The 19,070-nt window shown below is 43.3% G+C and overlaps 1 protein-coding gene across 2 annotated transcripts; it reads left to right on the top strand.

Annotated features, from left to right (window-relative positions):
- Nucleotides 1-214: 214 nt before the first annotated feature.
- Nucleotides 215-11,923, top strand: LOC137538310 (uncharacterized). Of its 2 annotated transcripts, XM_068260396.1 has the most exons (4): nt 215-420; nt 1,681-1,734; nt 9,046-9,099; nt 11,259-11,923. In XM_068260396.1, the coding sequence occupies exons 1-4, from the start codon at nt 327-329 to the stop codon at nt 11,855-11,857; spliced, it is 801 nt and encodes a 266-aa protein (XP_068116497.1). In that variant the 5' UTR covers nt 215-326; the 3' UTR covers nt 11,858-11,923. The 2 variants fall into 2 exon arrangements, with proteins under 2 accessions (XP_068116497.1, XP_068116498.1); XM_068260397.1 differs by lacking the exon at nt 9,046-9,099.
- Nucleotides 11,924-19,070: the final 7,147 nt, after the last annotated feature.

Below are 19,070 nucleotides of genomic sequence, written 5' to 3'. Positions count from 1 at the left end.
GGGACAAAGTCCTGAAAGAGGGACAAATGAGGAGGAAAGAGGGACAGAGGGACAGGGCTCCCGAAAAAGGGACTGTCGCTCCGAAAAAGGGACAGTTGGGAGCTATGCAGTAGTGTAGTGAAGGTGTTTCCACTCAAAAATGCTGGGTTTCAGAGTGTGATAATGCACTTGCTTAGCTAAACAGCACTGGAGTGTCTCTCAGTGTGCAGTCACAAGCAAGGACGATTTTTCAACATGGCCCCCTCCTTATATACAGGAGGGACTGGCCAAGGTTCCCCTCTGTGATTGTTTGCTTGGGCTTAGGCTGGGAGCCCTCTGATGACATCATGGACGTCATCTCCATGGTTACAGTATCTCAAGATTCGGATATCCGCATTGCCTGCCAACTATCCGCAGTTTGCTATCCAGATTTGGGCCCAGGTATCCGGAATCCGAATCCAGTCGGATAGTTGAAAAAAGTTTGGATATCTGAGTTGCCTGGATATCCAGAATGTGGATGAGCAGCACTGCCATGGATCATGTGGTGCTGATGTATCTCAGGCTGGCGATCTGGCTATCCCAGCCTGCATGGGTGACAAGTGGTTAGAGGCTCAGGAGACGGCACCCAACAGCATATTTTTTTTTTACCGTTTTAATAGCCAAATCACAGCTACATTTGCCAGGGATCTTATACAGCAACATTGCGGCTGTATAGCAATCCCTGGCCAAAGCAATGCCAGTTTCACCGGGTCTCCAGGTGGTCATTACGTACTGTGTACTGACAGCCTGGAATTTACAATACGGTACAATACCCTACTGCTACTACTATGCTTGAAGATACCGCAATGTACCGCACTTTCCTGGAACTAAAGAAAGACCTGAAGAAACTTGCACAACTGGACAGCGACATCTTTTTCTTGACTACATGCAAAAAGGAAAAAGTTGCATGTATATAAGCTGTCTATGCCACCAGTTTGCAAACTAACAGGATATAAGCCAGATGAAGGCTGCAAGGCCGAAAGCTTGCTTATTTTTATTCATTTTTAGTTAGCCAATAAATGGTATCATCCTGGTTTAAAACTTCTCTCTCCTGGAATTTAAATTCTGTCATGAAATTCACTGCTCTTTCTTTTGATACATGTAAATTTACACTACTAATAGGATGATACACTAGCTGTCATTTAACTGCATTTAAAAAAAAACGTTTTTTTAAACTACAATTTCTTTTTGGAAAAAATCTAATTTTCCCACTGTTCCTCACTTAATATACCCTAGAAATTTGTCGATTCTAGCATTTGCAGTTAACCTCTATAGTCAGCAGCCATTGACAGTTCTTAAAAAAACAAACGAAGGAAACCTAGTGTTGCTTTAGGTTCCCTTTAAGCCCAGTGCACGTGGCATCCAAGATTCCCTCCCAAAAAACAGATCAAATTCAAACTTTTATTCCACAGACCACAGGACAGTTTTCCACATCAGCTGAGTCATCTTAAGTGAGAAGTTAATTTTGTAGAGATTTTGTCTGGATATTTTTACTTTTCAGTAATTAAGCGCACAGCGTTTAGATTAAGATCTGATCCTAAATTACAGGTATTATTATATTTATGAATTTATTGTTATTCCTTATTTATATGACTGATGTTTTGCCAAAATTCTAGAGTACGAACTATAATTACTCACAAGACATGATCTATTTTTCTCTAGTCACTCCAGATCAAAGTACCGCCTGTACAACCAACTGTGAAACCCAACCTGCAGGTAAGTCAAATGCTGTGAAATGACCTTCATTTACCATCTTTAATTAGCAAGCTCTGAGCATTGTTTAGTAGTGTTGGTGTTCAAATTCAGCACACAGAACAAGCGGACGGGGTCAGAGGGAGTTCACTTACTTGCACTTCACAGCGTGTTTCATGGAAGTAGGAAGCATCGGAGTCACGTGAAACGCGTTGTGAGGTGCAAAGAAGTGAACTCCCCCTAAACTCCTTATGATTCAATGGTTCAGTCTTAAAGGACAACCATCAATGCTTACATTCATACTGCTAGTTGGTGTCTTGCAAAAGATCACATACATTCATATATAAGCTTTTATTTCTCCCCTTTATCACTTTAAAATTAACCTTTAAACAGTTTCACTTGCTCACTGAGGATCAGGATTATCACACAATAAAAGGGGTTGATTTGGGTCTGCATAGTTCACTGGAGTCATGGGCAAGGCCAGACTTATACTTTTTTTTGCTGCAGGCCAAGTTTCCTTTTCCATTAACCTATTTGTAGCCTCCTCTTCCATGTGTAGCCATCCCCTTGGGTAGCAGCCCCCCAAGACCCCGGCCTTTGTGGCCTTTCCAGAAATCTGGCCCTGTTCATGACATTTCTATATGTCTTTTCACTGAAGTTCTTTTGCAGTATTACACTGAAGTCTCTCCACATCACATTAGCTAAATTATGAAAGAGTACAAAAAGTGCAGTGATGTGTGATTTATGATCCTTCTCCTGGAGATTTCATTTTAACCCTTTGTGGAAATGGATAAGGTGTATATCAGTACCCCTAAACTCATTTCATCTTGGGAGGGGGCAGGAATCTGGGGGTCCTCTTCTTAAAGGGAACTCTCAGATGCCACCTTGATCCCCACCTCTTCCTTGGCACTGGAGTTGGGAAAGAGCTCCTTGCCCATGAAGTGGACAAGGGCTCTGGGAGAGAGGGGGAGGCTTGGCCACCCTTTTTGTCCAGTGTCCCCCTCCCCCCCATACCTTGGATCATGTGGTGCTGGTGTAGCTCAGGCTGGCGCTCTGGCTATCCCAGCCTGCAGGGGTGACAAGTGGTTAAAGAGGCTCAGGAGAGGGGACCCCACAGCATATTTTTTTATTTAACTTTTCAATGGCCAAATCACAGCAATTTGCCAGGGATCCTCATACAGCAACACTGTGGCTGTATAGCAATCCCTGGCCAAAGCAATGCCAGTTTCACCGGGTCTCCTAGTGGTCAATATACACTGTGTACTGACAACTTGGAAACTCTGTCATGAAATTCACTGCTCTTTCTTTTGATACATGTAACTGATATGATGATACACTAACTGCATATAAAAAAAAAACGTTTTTTCTATCGTAACTTTAAATTTTCTCAAAAACTACTATGTCTTTTTGGAAAGAAAACAAATTTTCCCACTGCTCCAGTCCCCACTTAACATACCCTACAAATTTGGCGATTCTAGCATGTATGGGTGCTTTGTAGTTAACCACTGTAGTCAGCAGCCATTGACAGTTCTTAAAAAAAAAAAAAAAAACATTAAAAAGCATTTGTGTTAAATACATATTTGTTGCTTACTATTTTGCTATTGACTCCCCTCCACCATGCCACTGTCTGGGTATTGGACACTTTGCAGCCACAATTTCTTTTAAAAAGGTGATGCCCTGAAAGTTTGACTGCTATTTAAGTAAATGGGTCTCGCCGCAAACATGTGAATCGCACATTTTTGTGTCTCTTTTGTGATGTTCGTCCTTCAATAGCTGTTAGGTCCTGCTTGCTGCAGTCTACACCCACTCCCTGCATCTATATGTCCTCTATTCTGGAGTTTTAGTAAATTTGTTTTTGAGTATTCAATGCACAAGCTTCATCCTCCCCCAAAATCTATTTTGTGGTTATCTACACTGTGAGTACGGATTATACCCTAGTTTGGGAAAAGCAATGTAGTTTGTCAACCAAACTTTGTAACCATCTTTAAAGAAAAGAACATACAGTTAAAATGCAGTCTGTAAATCAAACAGTATATTCTATAACAGTATGTCAAGAGATCATTATGTAGTTATTTAACTGGTTTTACTGCTAGTTACCTGCTGTTAGAATGAGCCTAAAGTCAAAGCAGCGATTAGCAAGACCTCGGAGCCATTTATAGCTTATATATTAGTAAGATAATAAATCTAAAAACTATAATCGGCACATTATAAGTCTGAAAAAAACAAAGTTAATACCAAAAGTGATGTATTTCTAATAGAATAAGGTTGAAACCGATATTTAGGCACTATACGTATGAAAACGAATTTTAAAATGATAAAATAGGTGTAAACAAAAATTTACTTGTTACAGTGCTGAAAACAAAATTTTTAAACGAAAAAATAAGTAAAACCTCCTGAAAGCGAAATTTAAAAATGAAAAAATAGGTAAAACACAAAGTCAAAACGAATTTGTAAACGATATTTTTAATAAACCTTATTCTGTAAACGAAAACTTTTGTTAACACAATCCCTGCAACCGCTATTTCTCGGGCGCCTAAATTTCCTGTCGGGCGCCCAATAGCCGATATTTTGCATTGCAGTCTATGACGGTGTCCTTTTTGTCCATTAGCCATAAGCGCCCTTTTTCACTGCTTCCATCAGGTTCACCAGTCACCACCTAATTAACATTGCATAACCTGTACAACCAGCTGACAGTCCTCTAACCTGGGAGCTTCTGGAGATCTCTTTTGACCTATGTAAAATTACAGTTTAAAGGGAGTCTGAAGCCATAAAACAAAAAAACACATACCAAAAAAACGCATACCTAAGGAGAGGGAAGGCTCTGGGTCCTATAGCAGAGTTCCCCAACCCTGTCCTCAAGGCCCACCAACAGTGCATGTTTTTCAGAAAACAACAAACATGCACAGATGAGGTAATTACTGTCTCAGCAGAGCTGATTAACTACCTGTGTGGATTTCCACAAAACATGCACTGTTGGTGGTCCTTGAGGACAGGGTTGGGGAACTCTGCAGCAGCTCTATAGTATAGAGCCTTCCCACTCCTCTCGCGGCCCTCAAGTTTCAGGGCAGGCTCCCCCTTTAACAGTCTCCGATGGAGACTGCTCTCTGCTGCTGCGGGAGGCTTTGGCAGTCTTCAGGAGCCCCAGTGCTCCCGAAGATGGGCCGCTCCATACAGCGCATGCTCACGAAGACTGCCAAAGCCTCCCATAGCGGGAATTTGAACAGGGGATCCTGCGTTGGAAGGAACGGAGGAACAGGAAGGCTCTATAGGACCCAGAGCCTTCTCATTTCTTAGGTGAGTGTCTATTTGTTTTGGGGGGGGGGGGGGGGGGGTTGGGGGTCCCATGGCTTCAGAATCACTTTAAACCCTTCTGTACAACAATGTATACTGACCTTTAAGCCTAAGCAATTAATATCCCACTGAAACTGTAGTGTTTTCTTTTTTTCTGTTTCATACGAAAAGCGCGCCTCAACTAATTAGAATATGGAGGCTGACATATGTATTTCCTATTAAACATTGCAAATTGCCTGACTATTTTGTCTATCCTCTGCCTCCAATTCCTTTAGCCACAGACTCTGAACAAGCATGCCAATCAGTTATTTCTGACTGAAGTTTGACATAGTTAGCTGCATTTTTGTTTAAAGAGACTCCGTAACAAAAATTACATCCTGTTTTTTATCATCCTACAAGTTTCAAAAGCAATTCTAATGTGTTCTGGCTTACTGCTGCACTTTCTACCATCACAGTCTCTGTAATAAATCAATGTATCTTTCCCCTGTCAGACTTGTCAGCCTGTGTCTGGAAGGCTGCCAAGTTCGTCAGTGTTGTGGTTCTTCTATGAACTCCCCCTTCCAGGCCCCTCTGTGCACACTGCCTGTGTATTACTTAGATTAGGGCAGCTTCTCTCTTTTCTCTTATCTATTACAAGCTGGATAAATCGTCCTCTGAGCTGGCTGGGCTTTCACATACTGAGGAATTACAAACAAGGGCAAAGCTGTTTGCAGGAAGAAAAGAGCAGCCTGAAACTTCAGTGCATGGGGGAAAGAAACACACAAATGATCTCTTGAGATTCAAAAGGAATGCTGTATACAGCCTGCTTATGTATGGATGTATTTTCTATGTGTGGACATACTATACATCAACCTACTACCTGTTTTGGTGGCCATTTTGTTTGTTTATAAACAAACTTTTTAAAACTGTTTTTAACCACTTTTAATGCGGCGGGGAGCGGCAAAATTGTGACAGAGGGTAATAGGAGATGTCCCCTAACGCACTGGTATGTTTACTTTTGTGCGATTTTAACAATACAGATTCTCTTTAAGCCAAAGAAATCAGCAGCACTGCCAGGCAACTGGTATTGTTTAAAAGGATATAAATGTGGCAGCCTCCAAATCCTTCTCAGTTCAGGTGTAAGTTTTCTATTACTGTAGGTGATATTTTCACACCTTATCAATAAAATGCCAATGAGCTACCAGTAAGCAAGAAAATGTTATGAATAATTATGACAGCATTTTTTCACCTACTTTTTGGTACTATAACAATTGCAGAGTGCTGAAAAGTTATTTTACACAGAAGATGAAAAATGATCTCCTCAGAGGAAACTAAGCAGAAAAAGTGAATGGAATAAGGGCCATAATGTGCCAAATGTTTTTTTAATGGTTGACAGGTCTGGACTTAGCCATGTTGTTGTAACTCATGCAGAATGCGGTTTGACATTGTTTTGATGGAAAAAGAAGCAAGGTGTTTCCTAAAAAGTAGAAATCTGAATGGAAATCTGAATCTGTCACCTACCGCCAACCCCCACCTTCCCCACCACCAGCAAAAAGCATTCTGTCCAACACTCTGACTAGCAATCATTGGTTTGAATGGGCTTATTTCAGTTATGTTGCTCTGATTCCCATTCAGCCAAGAATCAGAGGATGCTCTGTCTGCTCAATAATTCTTGCAATTTACGCACCTGCCCGAATGTGCACAGCAGCGGATAGTGTTCTGGGCATGCATACTTGAGAAATGATGCTGATGTATGTACTTGTCAAGAATGCATAACCCTATACTGGCCTTGGTTGCTGTGTACATCTGGGCAGGAGCGGAAAATTACAGGGAGCGCAAGTCGCAAGTGGCCAGAGCATGCGCTGCTTCTTTGTCCTCTGTGCGACTGGCTTCAGAGAAACCCATCCAAAACAGAGAACAGGTATGTAGCAAACATCCTGTCAAGACCCACTTTGGATGTTTGGGTGTAATTAGAGCAGACCTGAACTCAGAACTTCCTCTCTGCTCTAAAAGATACACAACAACACAATAACCTTCAAAGAAAAACATTTCTTTGTTACAGCTGATACAAATCCTGCAATAAATCGGCAGTGTCTACTTCCTGCTTTCATGGAAGAAGACATACTGTTAACATCCTGTGCTTTCAAATGAGCTTAGATGTTGTGGCAGTCAGGTGACACAGGGGAGAGATCAAATTACATCATATTAATCAATTACTTCAGATTAGACACAGAGGAGGGGAATTAGACAGGCTCTCTAAAAACATACAAGGTGGATTTTTCTGTTTTCCTTCTGTCCTGTGCAAGAGTTCAGCTCCACTTTAAAGCATCTGAATGACATTTATTTATATCTGATGAAAAATCTATGTATCTCTTTTGAATGTTGAATGTACATATGGTTGTGTGCTCTAACATATTGACAGTATACAAGAACAAAGTCTGAAGAAGGTTTATAAGCAGAAAGATTACATTTTTCTTTTTAAGCCAATAAATGGTATCATTCTGATTCAAAACTCTCTGCTTTTGCTGATGGCTAAGATGGTACAATGCTCTACTGCTACAGGAAAGCAGGATGCCAAACCATACACACTAGCATAGAGGTAGTAACAGCTCAGGTGACAGTTTAGCAATGAAAGGGTAGCAAACAGCATTTTTATTCCTGCAGTTCTCATAGATGGTAGAAACTGAAGGACAGAAAATGGCTGCTGGCTAGGAAGAAAAAACCTAAAGCCATAAATTTAGGTAGAGATAAGAAAGTGTAATTTACAGCTGCTGGGGTCAGTCTGACAGCAGTAAAGGAGAAGGTGAAGAAACTAGCAGAGCTCACTGATGTTTGTGAATGCCTGCATTAAAACTCAGCGGAACTTAGTTCTATCTGCTTTGTAATGTAAATATGTAAATCCCTGATATTTCTCACATCCCACCAGGAATTGTGAGAGAGAAGCAGGGATTGGGGAACTCTGGAATTCAGCTATTAGTGCAGAGCAGGGCGCTGGCTGGCTGCGCTGCAGGACCAGAAGAGATGATTTACTTTGACATATGACCTCTTCTCTCTTTAAGTCCTGCCGCCCTTCTTATCTTATCAGATTTAACGCCCTAGGCCATGGCCTTTGTGGCTTTCCCAGAAATCCGGCCCTGACGGTATTCCAACAGCTTGATTCCCTAACCGGCACTAAGCTGGTTAGTGAGCCTTAAGAGGTAGTGTGCCAAACCACATCGCGCACAGCCCAGCACGCAGTGCGCGCAGCGCAGTGTGCCGGTAATAGTGTGCCGTTGCACCTGCTGCACTGTAAATGGCGCGCTAAAAACGGCGCTTTGGATGCGCCCAAAACATTGCATCAATGCACTGCTTCAGGCGCACCCGATGCTCTATTTTCGGCGCACCATTTACAGTGCAGCGGGTGCGACGTAATCGTCGCACCGCGCACTATTACCAGCGCACCACGCTGTGCGCACTGTGCGCGGGGCTGTGCGTGATGTAGCTTTGTGCGACTTTTAGTGCGTGTATTTAAGTGGCTTTTCACTCCGGCGCTAACACTTAGCGCCGGTCAGTGAATCAAGCCCCATGTCAGCTGAGTCATCTTAAACTGAGAAGGATATGGCTTTTTCCCTTTAAAATAATACCAGTTAGCTGACTCTCCTGCTGATCCTGTGTCTCTAATACTTTCATCCACAGCCCCTGAACAAGCATGCAGATCAGGTGCGCTGACTGAAGTCAGACTGGATTAGCTGCATGCTTGTTTCAGGTCTGTGATTCAGCCACTACTGCAGCAAAAGAGTTCAACGGGAGTGCCAGGCAACTGGTATTGTTTACAAGAAAACTTTCATATCCATCTCAGTTAAGGTTCCCTTTAAGTGAGAAGTTCATTTTGTGAAGATTTTGTCTGGATATTTTTACTTTTCAGTAATTAAGCGCACAGCATTTAAATTAAGATCTGATTCTAAACTACAGGTGTTATTATATGTATGAATTTATTGTTATCTCTTATTTTTATGACTGATGTTTTGCCAAACTTCTAGAGTACGAACTATAATTACTCACAAGACATGATCTATTTTTCTCTAGTCACTCCAGATCAAAGTACCGCCTGTACAACCAACTGTGAAACCCAACCTGCAGGTAAGTCAAATGCTGTGAAATGACCTTTATTTACCATCTTTAATTAGCAAGCCAAGCTCCGAGCATTGTTTAGTAGGGTTGGTGTGCAAATTCAGCACACAGAACAAGCGGATGGGGTCAGAGGGAGTTTACTTACTTGCACTTCACAGCGCGTTTCATGGAAGGAGGAAGCATCGGAGTCACGTAAAACGCGTTGTGAGGTGCAAAGAAGTGAACTCTCCCTGAACTCCGTATGATTCAATGGTCCAGTCCTAAAGAGACTCTGTAATGAAAAAAAGTTTCCCTGGGCGGTACTCACCTTGGTAGGGGGAAACCTCTGGATCCTATCGAGGCTTCTCCCGTCCTCCTGTGTCCCACGGCGGTCTCGCTGCAGCCCATGGAAAGCACATCCGACAATTTGTCAGGCTGTGTAATATTCACCTTTTCTGGCTGTTGCGGCTCCCCGCTCTGAAATAGGCAGAAATAGCCGATCTCTGTTGGGTCCACTCTACTACGCAGGCACAGGAGACTTGGGCTTGTGCAGTAGAGCGGACCGACAGAGATTGGTTATTTCCGCCTATCTCCAAGCGGAGAGATGATACTGTGCCTCCGCTGTAGCCGGGAAGGTAAATATTTACATCCCCGCCGTTCGGAGAGCTTTATTGCTGCCGCCGTGGGTCACAGGAGGATGGGGGAAGCCTCGATAGGACCTGGAGGCTTCCCCCACCTGAAGTGAGTACCCCCGGAGGAACGTTTTTTGGTTACAGATTTTCTTTAAAGGACAACCATCAATGCTTACATTCTTATTGTTAGTTGGTGTCTTGAAAAAGATTACATACATTCATATAAAATCTTTTATTTCTCCCCTTTATAACTTTAATATTAACCTTTGAACAGTTACATTTGTTCACTGAGGATCAGGACTATTCCACAATGAAAGGGGTAGATTTGGATCTGCATAGTTTACTGGAGTCATGGGCAAGGCTAGACTTATACTTTATACTAAATCTTTTTTTTTATCGTAACTTTACATTTTCTCAAAAAGTTTGATTTCTTTTTGGAAAAAAATCTAATTTTCCCGCTGTTCCCCACTTAACATACCCTACACATTTGTTGATTCTAGCATGTATGGGAGCTTTGCAGTCAGGGGCGTAGCAATAGGGGTTGCAGAGGTAGCGACTGCATCGGGGCCCTTGGGCCAGAGAGGCCCCGAAGGGCCCTTCTCCCCCAACTACAGTATTAGCTCTCTATTGGTCCTGTGCTCATAATAATCACTTCTATAGATACTTTGAATAGTGGTAATCATTAACAAACTGTTTCCCATCCCCTTCTTGCACCTCTGACACTGTAGTTGCCCTTGGCAGGTTTTGGTGCGCCGTATCAATTGTTACGTATAGAGTGCTTGGGGGGGCCCCATTGTAAAACTTGCATCGGGGCCCACCGCTCCTTAGCTACGCCACTGTTTGCAGTTAACCGCTATAGTCACCAGCCATTCACAGTTCTTTAACAAAAAAAAACTGTGTTAAATACGTATTTTTTGCTTACTATTTTGTCATTGATTCCCCTCCGCCGTGCCACTGTCTGGGTTTTGGACACTCTGTACAACTTCCTTTACAAAGGTGATGCCCTGAAAGTTTGCCTGCTATTTAAATAAATGGAGCGTGCCGCAAACGTGTGAATCATACATTTTTGTGGTTCTTTTGTGATGTTCGTCCTTCAATAGCTGTTAGGTCCTGCTTGCTGCAGTCTGCACCCACTCCCTACATCTATATGTCCTCTATTCTGGAGTTTTAGTACATTTATTTTTGAGTATTCAGTGCACAAGCTTCATCCTATATTGTGAGCACGGATCATACCCTAGTTTGAGAAAAGCAATGTATTTTTTTGTTTTGTTGTAAAGATTTAAAAGTGCTTTCAATACACCTATGAAGTAACTTGACAGCTTAAAGTCGATTGGACATTATTTTTAGGTGAACATTTCAAATATTACATAACAATATTTCAGTAACAGATCTCATGAATAGTAATACCAACAGAAGTTGCTATATTAGAGTGATGAAATGTCTAAAATGGAAAAATGGGACCAGTTTATGCTACCTTGTATTTTGTTGGAAATTATAAATTATACATTTTTTCTCTGAACAGCATAAATGGCAAAAAAATCCTTTGTTTGTTTACAGATACTCTACATAGCAATGAAAAGAATGACTCTAAGTCATCTGAAGAAATCCACACTTCACGTGAAGCAATTGAAGCCATGATTTCAGGCAGGGAATCAGAAAAAGATGGTCAGAGTCAAGGCAATAGCACAAGCGCAGAAAACATTGATGAAGGCAAAAGTTCTGATATTGGAGAAGGTTTCAATGAAACACACGTTTTTACGATCAATTCCAAATTAAATAGTATGAATGAAGGCCGTAATACCAGTATGGGATCAAAAGCTGACCACAATGTGACCCTTGCTCAAGAAGAGGACCTGGGTTCCGGTATGGGCATAGAAGTAAAGGGTCGGGATGAAGGCTTGGGATCTGGTTACGAATCAAAAGCTGACCACAATGTGACCCTTGCTCAAGAAGAGGACCTGGGTTCCGGTATGGGTGAAGAATTCAAGGTACGAGATGAAGGCTTGAGTTCTGGTGAGGGAGCAAAGGCTGACCACAATGTGACATCTGCTGATCTAAAAGGACTGGGCTCTGCTATGGAACATAAAAAGAACACTAAACCCACTCTGCCTCTATCAATAATGAATGCCATAGCTTTGCGTTCACGGGGATATTAAAAAGTCACTACCTCTGTAATTGTTTAAAATAAACCACTGGAAGATGAACTCCAGGGCAATATAAAATACATTCCAGTTCCATAATCATTTTAAACAATTACATTTTTTAACATTTAAAATCTATTCTTTAGAAAAAAAAACATGCACAAATTGTAGCTCCTCTTTTTAGCCAGCTGCTCAACTTATTCTGCTTCCCTAGTTATCTCCCAGCCATTAAATATTTGCTTGAAGGACAACTATCCATAAACATGTTTTGTATACTGGAATGGGAATATATATTTTAAGGTGGCCATAGATCAGGTGACTTGGCTGATCAACAGGGGCGACGCCAGGGGGGTGCTTTGGGTTGCTGAAGCACCCCCTAAAATTCCCCAAGCACCCTATTAGCACTCCCTGGTGTGAACTGACTTTCGGCATCTAATAGACGCCGTGGTCAGTTCACCGGCAGCAGCCTGCAGCTCTGGCAGCGGCAGAGCAGGGCTACGGGAAAATGGCGTCCGAAGCCCTGCTCTGGAGACTTCGAGTCTGCAGTGCAGGGCTTCGGGCGCCATTTTTTCACTTTTTGTGGCAGGTCATCTGCTACCCCGGAAATTGGTCCAGCACCTGCATAGCACCCCTAAAAAAAATCCTCGAGCCGCCACTGCTGATCAACCATCCGATTCAATGATTATAAGCGAATGAGATGAAAATCGGTGCCACCAAGAGCATGCCCGATCGACCAACATCGGGCTGAATTTGGTCGCATCTATCAATTGGACATGCTGCAAGATGTCAGGGCGATGTGCTCGATTGGGTGCATGGTGGTAACGGTGTGAGCTATCAGGATGAGCGACGAACGCAACGGAATCCCTGGCGCTATCCCTCATTGTGCATAAAATGTGCCTCTCCTGCTTATCCCTTCCTTCCATGTTATAATAGAGTAGTTAGAGAACCTACTTTAATTCACTGATGGAGAGGAGATCAGCCCATTTGCATTGCTTGACTAGGATGTGCTCTATAGCAGTAGGAGTGATAGGGAGTCTTGCCCAAGGTCTCCTACTGAATAAATGCTAGCTTACTAAACAGGAATAGCCAAGATTTGAATCCTGGTTGCCTGTGTCAGAGGCTGAGCCCTTAACCATTACACTATCTAGCCACTATCCACCCACTATCCAGCCAGATTGGACCTAATCAGAAAAAATCAATTTGACCCATCTATCTGACCAGAAATTGCATGGTGTGTACCTGGCATAAGGCTGCTAATATGGGCACCCATGCAATTTCAGCATGTGGAGAGATTTCCATCTCCACTTGGGTTTCCCAGATAAACCGACTCGCTCTCTTATAGCGGACCTGAACTCAGAATGTCCTCTAAGAGATACGCAACAGCATAATAACCTTTATGCAAAAAAAAACAACATTTCTTTTTTTTGCAGCTGAGACACATCCTAAAATAAATCTGCACTGTTTCTACTTCCAGATTCATGGAAGCAGACATATTGTTAACATCCTGTGCTTTCAAATGAGCTTATCTGCTATCTCTGCCATGGCAGTTAGGTGACACAGGGGATAGATCAAATTACAACTTGTGATTAGACACCAATGAGAGGGAATTAGACAGGTTAAACTCACTAAATACATACAGGGTACGTATCTCTATGTTTTAAACTCACTAAATACATACAGGGTACCATATCTCTATGTTTTCCTTCTGTCCTGTGCAATAGTTCAGGTCCACTTTAAAAAAAGTTGGGCATAGCAACCTTGCACTAAAGACCCTAGTGGAAGGGTATACAATGTAGTAAGGGGTAAAGAGGCACCCAGGAATAAAACAAACATCAAAGAAAACATAACCTAATGATCTGCAAACCTTTTATTGGTAAACAGCTGGTGACACGTTTCGTGAGACTGACTGCTCACTTCCTCAGGCCAGTACCAATGCCTCTCATAAAACATATAGCATAAGCCATTTGCATAAGTGTTTGTAATATCCTCCTCCCTGAAACTATTAACCTCTTGTGTCTACTTTAGCCAGTCATAGTAAAAGTAATAAAACTTCTTTCTATGAATGAGCTGTCCAGATCGGATGGCGGCTCCCAGTGAAGGCTGAATTTTTTGAGGAGAATGCATTAAAACCCTTGTGCTGCGCTAAACAGAAGGAACATTATGTATCTCTCAGCTGCTAAATGAGTAAACATTGGATGATTGTGAGTGAATCCTGACACCAAGGCAGGCTAAACATCTTTCACTGTACCCTTCTGAAAAGTGCAGAGACCAGCACTGGTGTCAAATTTTGCATAGAACACACAAATCTTTGCTAATAGGTCATTCCAATGCAGCTAAAACTGACACAAAGTAATACAGAGATTTTAGCTCAGATTTTAACATGAAAAGTGAGAAGATGGATAAACAGTATATGTGGCGCTATGAGCATGCCTATGCAACAGGTGAAAGAAGCAGTGATTGACACTGGCATACAAAAGAACATATAGTCACAAATATTCAGATTCAACTAAATGAGTAACCACTTAAAGAGACTCTGTAACAAAATTTTGAGCCTTATTTCTTCTATCCTATAAGTTCCTATACCTGTTCTAATGTGGTCTGTCTTACTGCAACCTTTTCTAGTTGCACTGTCTTTGTAATAAATCTTATCTTCTTTCCTCTGTCGGCTCTGTCGGCTGAGGCTGGAATGGGTGGAATGTGCAGCACTGCTTGTCATTGGCAGAAGCTTTACACACCCTCTCCAAGCTCTGCATGAGTCACAAAGTAAGCTAGTTCTCAGCCTATGATACTCTGGTTAGAAGCCAGTCTTTTGTTTGTAAACACTGCCTAAAACTGTTAATTACAAGCCAGGATTGCAGCACGGAGTGGCAGAAACAGCACAGAGGGGCCCAGGAGAACATAATGAAGAGAATGGTATGCTTTTTATTGTAAGAATTTTAGTGTACAGATTCTCTTTAAGGACCCCAGTCTTTTCACCCCTTAAGGACCAGAGCTTTTTTTTCTATTCAGACCACTGCAGCTTTAACGGTATATTGCTCGGTCATACAACGTACTATCTAAATGAATTTTACCTCCTTTTCCTGTCACTAATACAGCTTTCTTTTGGTGCTATTTGATTGCTGCTGCGATTTCTAGTTTTTATTGTATTCATCAAAAAAGACATGACTTGAAGTATGGTGCCAAAAGTGAATTTTCCCATTTTGGTGCATCTCTAACTTTTCTGAGCACCTGTCATGTTTCATGAGGTGCTACAATTCCAGGATAGTATAAACCCCCCAAATGACCCCATTTTGGAAAGAAGACATCCCAAAGTATTCACTAAGATCCATGGTGAGTTCATAGAAGATTTTATTTTTTGTCACAAATTAGCAGAAAATGACACTTTGTGACAAAAAAAAGTTTCCATTTCTGCTAACTTGTGACAAAAAAAAATTAAATCTGCCACGGACTCACCATGCCCCTCTCTGAATACTTTGGGATGTCTACTTTCCAAAGTGGGGTGTGTTTACTGTCCTGGCATTTTGGGGGGTGCTAAATTGTAAGCACCCCTGTAAAGCCTAAAGATGCTCATAGGACGTTGGACCCCTTAGCGCACCTAGGCTGCAAAAAGGGGTCACACATGTGGTATCACCGTACTCAGGAGAAATGATATAATGTGTTTTGGGGTGTATTTTTACACATACCCATGCTGAGTGGGAGAAATCTTAAAGGTACTCATTGGACTTTGGGCCCCTTAGCGCAGTTAGGCTGCAAAAAAGTGCCACACATGTGGTACCGCCGTACTCAGGAGAAGTAGTATAATGTGTTTTGTGGTGTATTTTTACACATACCCATGCTGGGTGGGAGAAATATCTCTGTAAATGACAATTTTTTGATTTTTTTTTACACACAATTGTCTATTTACAGAGAGATTTCTCCCACCCAGCATGGGTATGTATAAAAATACACCCCAAAACACATTATACTACTTCTTCTGAGTACGGCGATACCACATGTGTGACACTTTTTTGCAACCTAGGTGCGCTAAGGGGCCTAATGTCCTATTCACAGGTCATTTTGAGACATTTGGATTCTAGACTACTCATCACGGTTTAGAGCCCCTAAAATTCCAGGGCAGTATAGAAACCCCACAAGTGACCCCATTTTAGAAAGAAGACACCCCAAGGTATTCTGTTAGGAGTATGGTGAGTTAATAGAAGATTTTTTTTTGTCATAAGTTAGCGGAAATTGACACTTTGTGAAAAAAAAAAAAAAAACAATACAAATCAATTTCCGCTAACTTGTGACAAAAATTAAAATCTTCTATGAACTCATCATACACCTAACAGAATACCATGGGGTGTCTTCTTTCTAAAATGGGGTCACTTGTGGGGTTCCTATATGATCTCATCATACACCTAACGGAATACCTTGGGGTGTCTTCTTTCTAAAATGGGGTCACTTGTGGGGTTCCTATACTGCCCTGGCATTTTAGGGGCCCAAAACCGTGAGGAGTAATCTGGAAACCAAATGCCTCAAAATGCCTGTTCAGGGGCATAAGCATCTGCAAATTTTGATGACAGGTGGTCTATGAGGGGCCGAATTTTGTGGAACCGGTCATAAGCACGGTGGCTTCTTAGATGACAGGTTGTATTGGAACTGAAGTGCAGGAAGCGCAGGATGTTCTCAAATCATGACCTGGACATGGCAGCAGAGAACATGGGCGTGTGATGTATTGGGTGTGTAGACCAATAAGACCGCAATACATTATTTTTGACTAGACCCATGTTAAGGAGAAGGCCCCAAAAAATGTTACGTTCGGAAACTTGGAGTGGTTTCCACCGAAAAGGCTGGGCATGGTATCTCCTTGGATTGGCGGTTGCGTATTGCGTGGCATAATGGTTGGTCTCAGTGACAATTAGGTCGTAAAGACCAGCAGTGATCAGAAAAAAAAAATTCTGTCACTGCGGTGGGGCGGGTGAGGGTTTGGCCGGGTGATCAGAAGCCCGCAGGGGGCATATTAGGGCCTGATCTGATGGATAAGAGTGCTGGGGGTGACAGGAGGTGATTGATGGGTGTCTCAGGGGGTGATTAGAGGGGAGAATAGATGCCACTGGGGAGGTGATCGGAAGGGGGTCTGAGGGGATCTGAAGGTTTGGCCAAGTGATCAGGAGCCCACATGGGGCAAATTAGGGCCTGATCTGATGGGTAGGTGTGCTAGGGGGTGACAGGTGGTGACAGGAGGTGATTGATGGGTGTCTCAAGGTGTGATTAGAGGGGGAAATAGATGCAAGCAATGCACTTGGGAGGTGATCGGGGGGGGGGGGGCTGAGGGCGATCCGAGGGTGTGGGCGGGCGATTGGGTACCCGCAAAGGGGCATATGAGGGTCTGATCTGATGGGTATGATGGGTAGCAGTGACAGGGGGTTATTATTGGGTGATTGATGGGTGATTAGAGGGGAGAACAGATGTAAATAATGTACTGGAGAGGTGTTCAGGCGGGGTCTAAGGGTGATCTGATAGTGTGGGCGGGTGTTTGGGTGCCTGCAGGGGGCAGTTTAGGGTCTGATCTGATGGGTAGCAGTGACAGGTGGTGACAGGGGGTGACAGGGTGATTGATAGGTGATTAGGGTGTGATTAGAGGGGAGAATAGATCTGAAGGTTTGGGGGGTGATCAGGAGCCTCCAGGGGGCAGTTTAGGATCTAACCTAATAAATAGCGCTGACAGATAGTGACAGGGAGTGATTGATGGGTGATTAGGGGGGTGATTGGGTGCAAACATGGGTCTGGGGGGTGGGCAGGGGGGGGGTCTGAGGAGTGCTGTGGGCGATCAGAGGGCAGGGGGGGCAGGATCAGTGTGTTTGGGTGCAGGCAGGGAGGGCTGCAGCCTGCCCTGGTGGTCCCTCACTGGGACCACCAGGGCAGGAGGCAGCCTGTATAATACGCTTTGTATACAATATTATTATTATTATTATTTAATGTATTTATATAGCGCCAACATATTACGCAGCACTGCACAATAGATAAAAGGGGTAACATACAAGGTAGAACATACAGGAAACTCACAACAAAACAAGATCATGCAAATGATTTGATAATACAGTGTCATAGGTGAAAATAGAGATTGTTCTAGTCCACAAAAGGGGTGATTGTCAGTAATGCTTTGTATGCGGCAGATCGGGGGTTAACAACCCGCCGGCGCTTCTGAACGGCCGGCAGGTTGACGTCGCGGGTGGGCGGAGCCTAATGCCGGCGGATGCGCGCACAACGAGCGTGCGATCCCCAGCCACAGAGCGCCAATGGGCGTATTGTGGTCGTTCTGCGCACCACTTTGCCGCTGCAAATTGGCTATGCTCGGTCGGCAAGTGGTTAAAGGTAGCCTTAAGTCAGAAAAAAAAATGAGTTTTACTCACCTGGGGCTTTCCTCGGCCCCCTGCAGCTGATCGGTGCCCTTGCCGTGTCCCTCCGATCCTCCTGTCCCCGCCGGCGGCCACTTCCGGTTTCGCCGTCACCGTCCGTCAGGCTGGGAACGCGAGTGATTCTTCGCGTTCCCAGCCACAATATCTCCTCCTATGCTGCTATTCCGGGTACTGTAACCATGGAGATGACGTCCATGACGTCATTGAGCCAATCAGAGGGCTTCCAGCCTAAGCCCTAGCACCCAATCACAGAAAGGAACCCTGGCCAGGCCCCCCTGTATAATAAGGAGGGGGTAATTTTTTGGAGGTGTCTCGGCTGAAAACTGTCATGTCCCAGATGTGAGGTTGGACTTTGGACACAATGTGGGCTGCACGACCGCTGACTGGAACCTAGTCCTGATCTTAATTGACAGCCATTTTTTTGGGGGGGGGGGCGAATCCGGGCGGATATCTCGGATACTGGGTTCGGTTATCCGATTCTATTCGGATACCAAACAGTTCGGATCCGAATACCCGATCGGATCCAGATTTTGTAGCTATCCGGATCCGAATTCAATTCGGATTTTGAAAAGGGGTATCCGAGCAGCACTGAGGATGTTTCCTTTTCTGTTTACAGCCAGCTTTGAATGTCTAAAAGCTTTAGCTCAAACAGCATATTTTTTCCAGTACATTTTGGTACACAATCTAAAATACATCCTTCACAGTAGCACCCCAGTCTCTTCCTTCTTCCTGCAGTTATTACATGCAGAGAGTGGGAAGCAAGGCAACTCTCTAGTAATCACCTGCAGTAATAAGGTAACTGACACACTGACAGTCAGGCAGCTTTCACA

This window comes from Hyperolius riggenbachi, chromosome 11, assembly GCF_040937935.1.
Source record: "Hyperolius riggenbachi isolate aHypRig1 chromosome 11, aHypRig1.pri, whole genome shotgun sequence".
Lineage (NCBI taxonomy): Eukaryota > Metazoa > Chordata > Amphibia > Anura > Hyperoliidae > Hyperolius > Hyperolius riggenbachi.
Note: the sequence above shows the minus strand (reverse complement) of the source record. Positions and strands in the feature narration are given on the sequence as shown.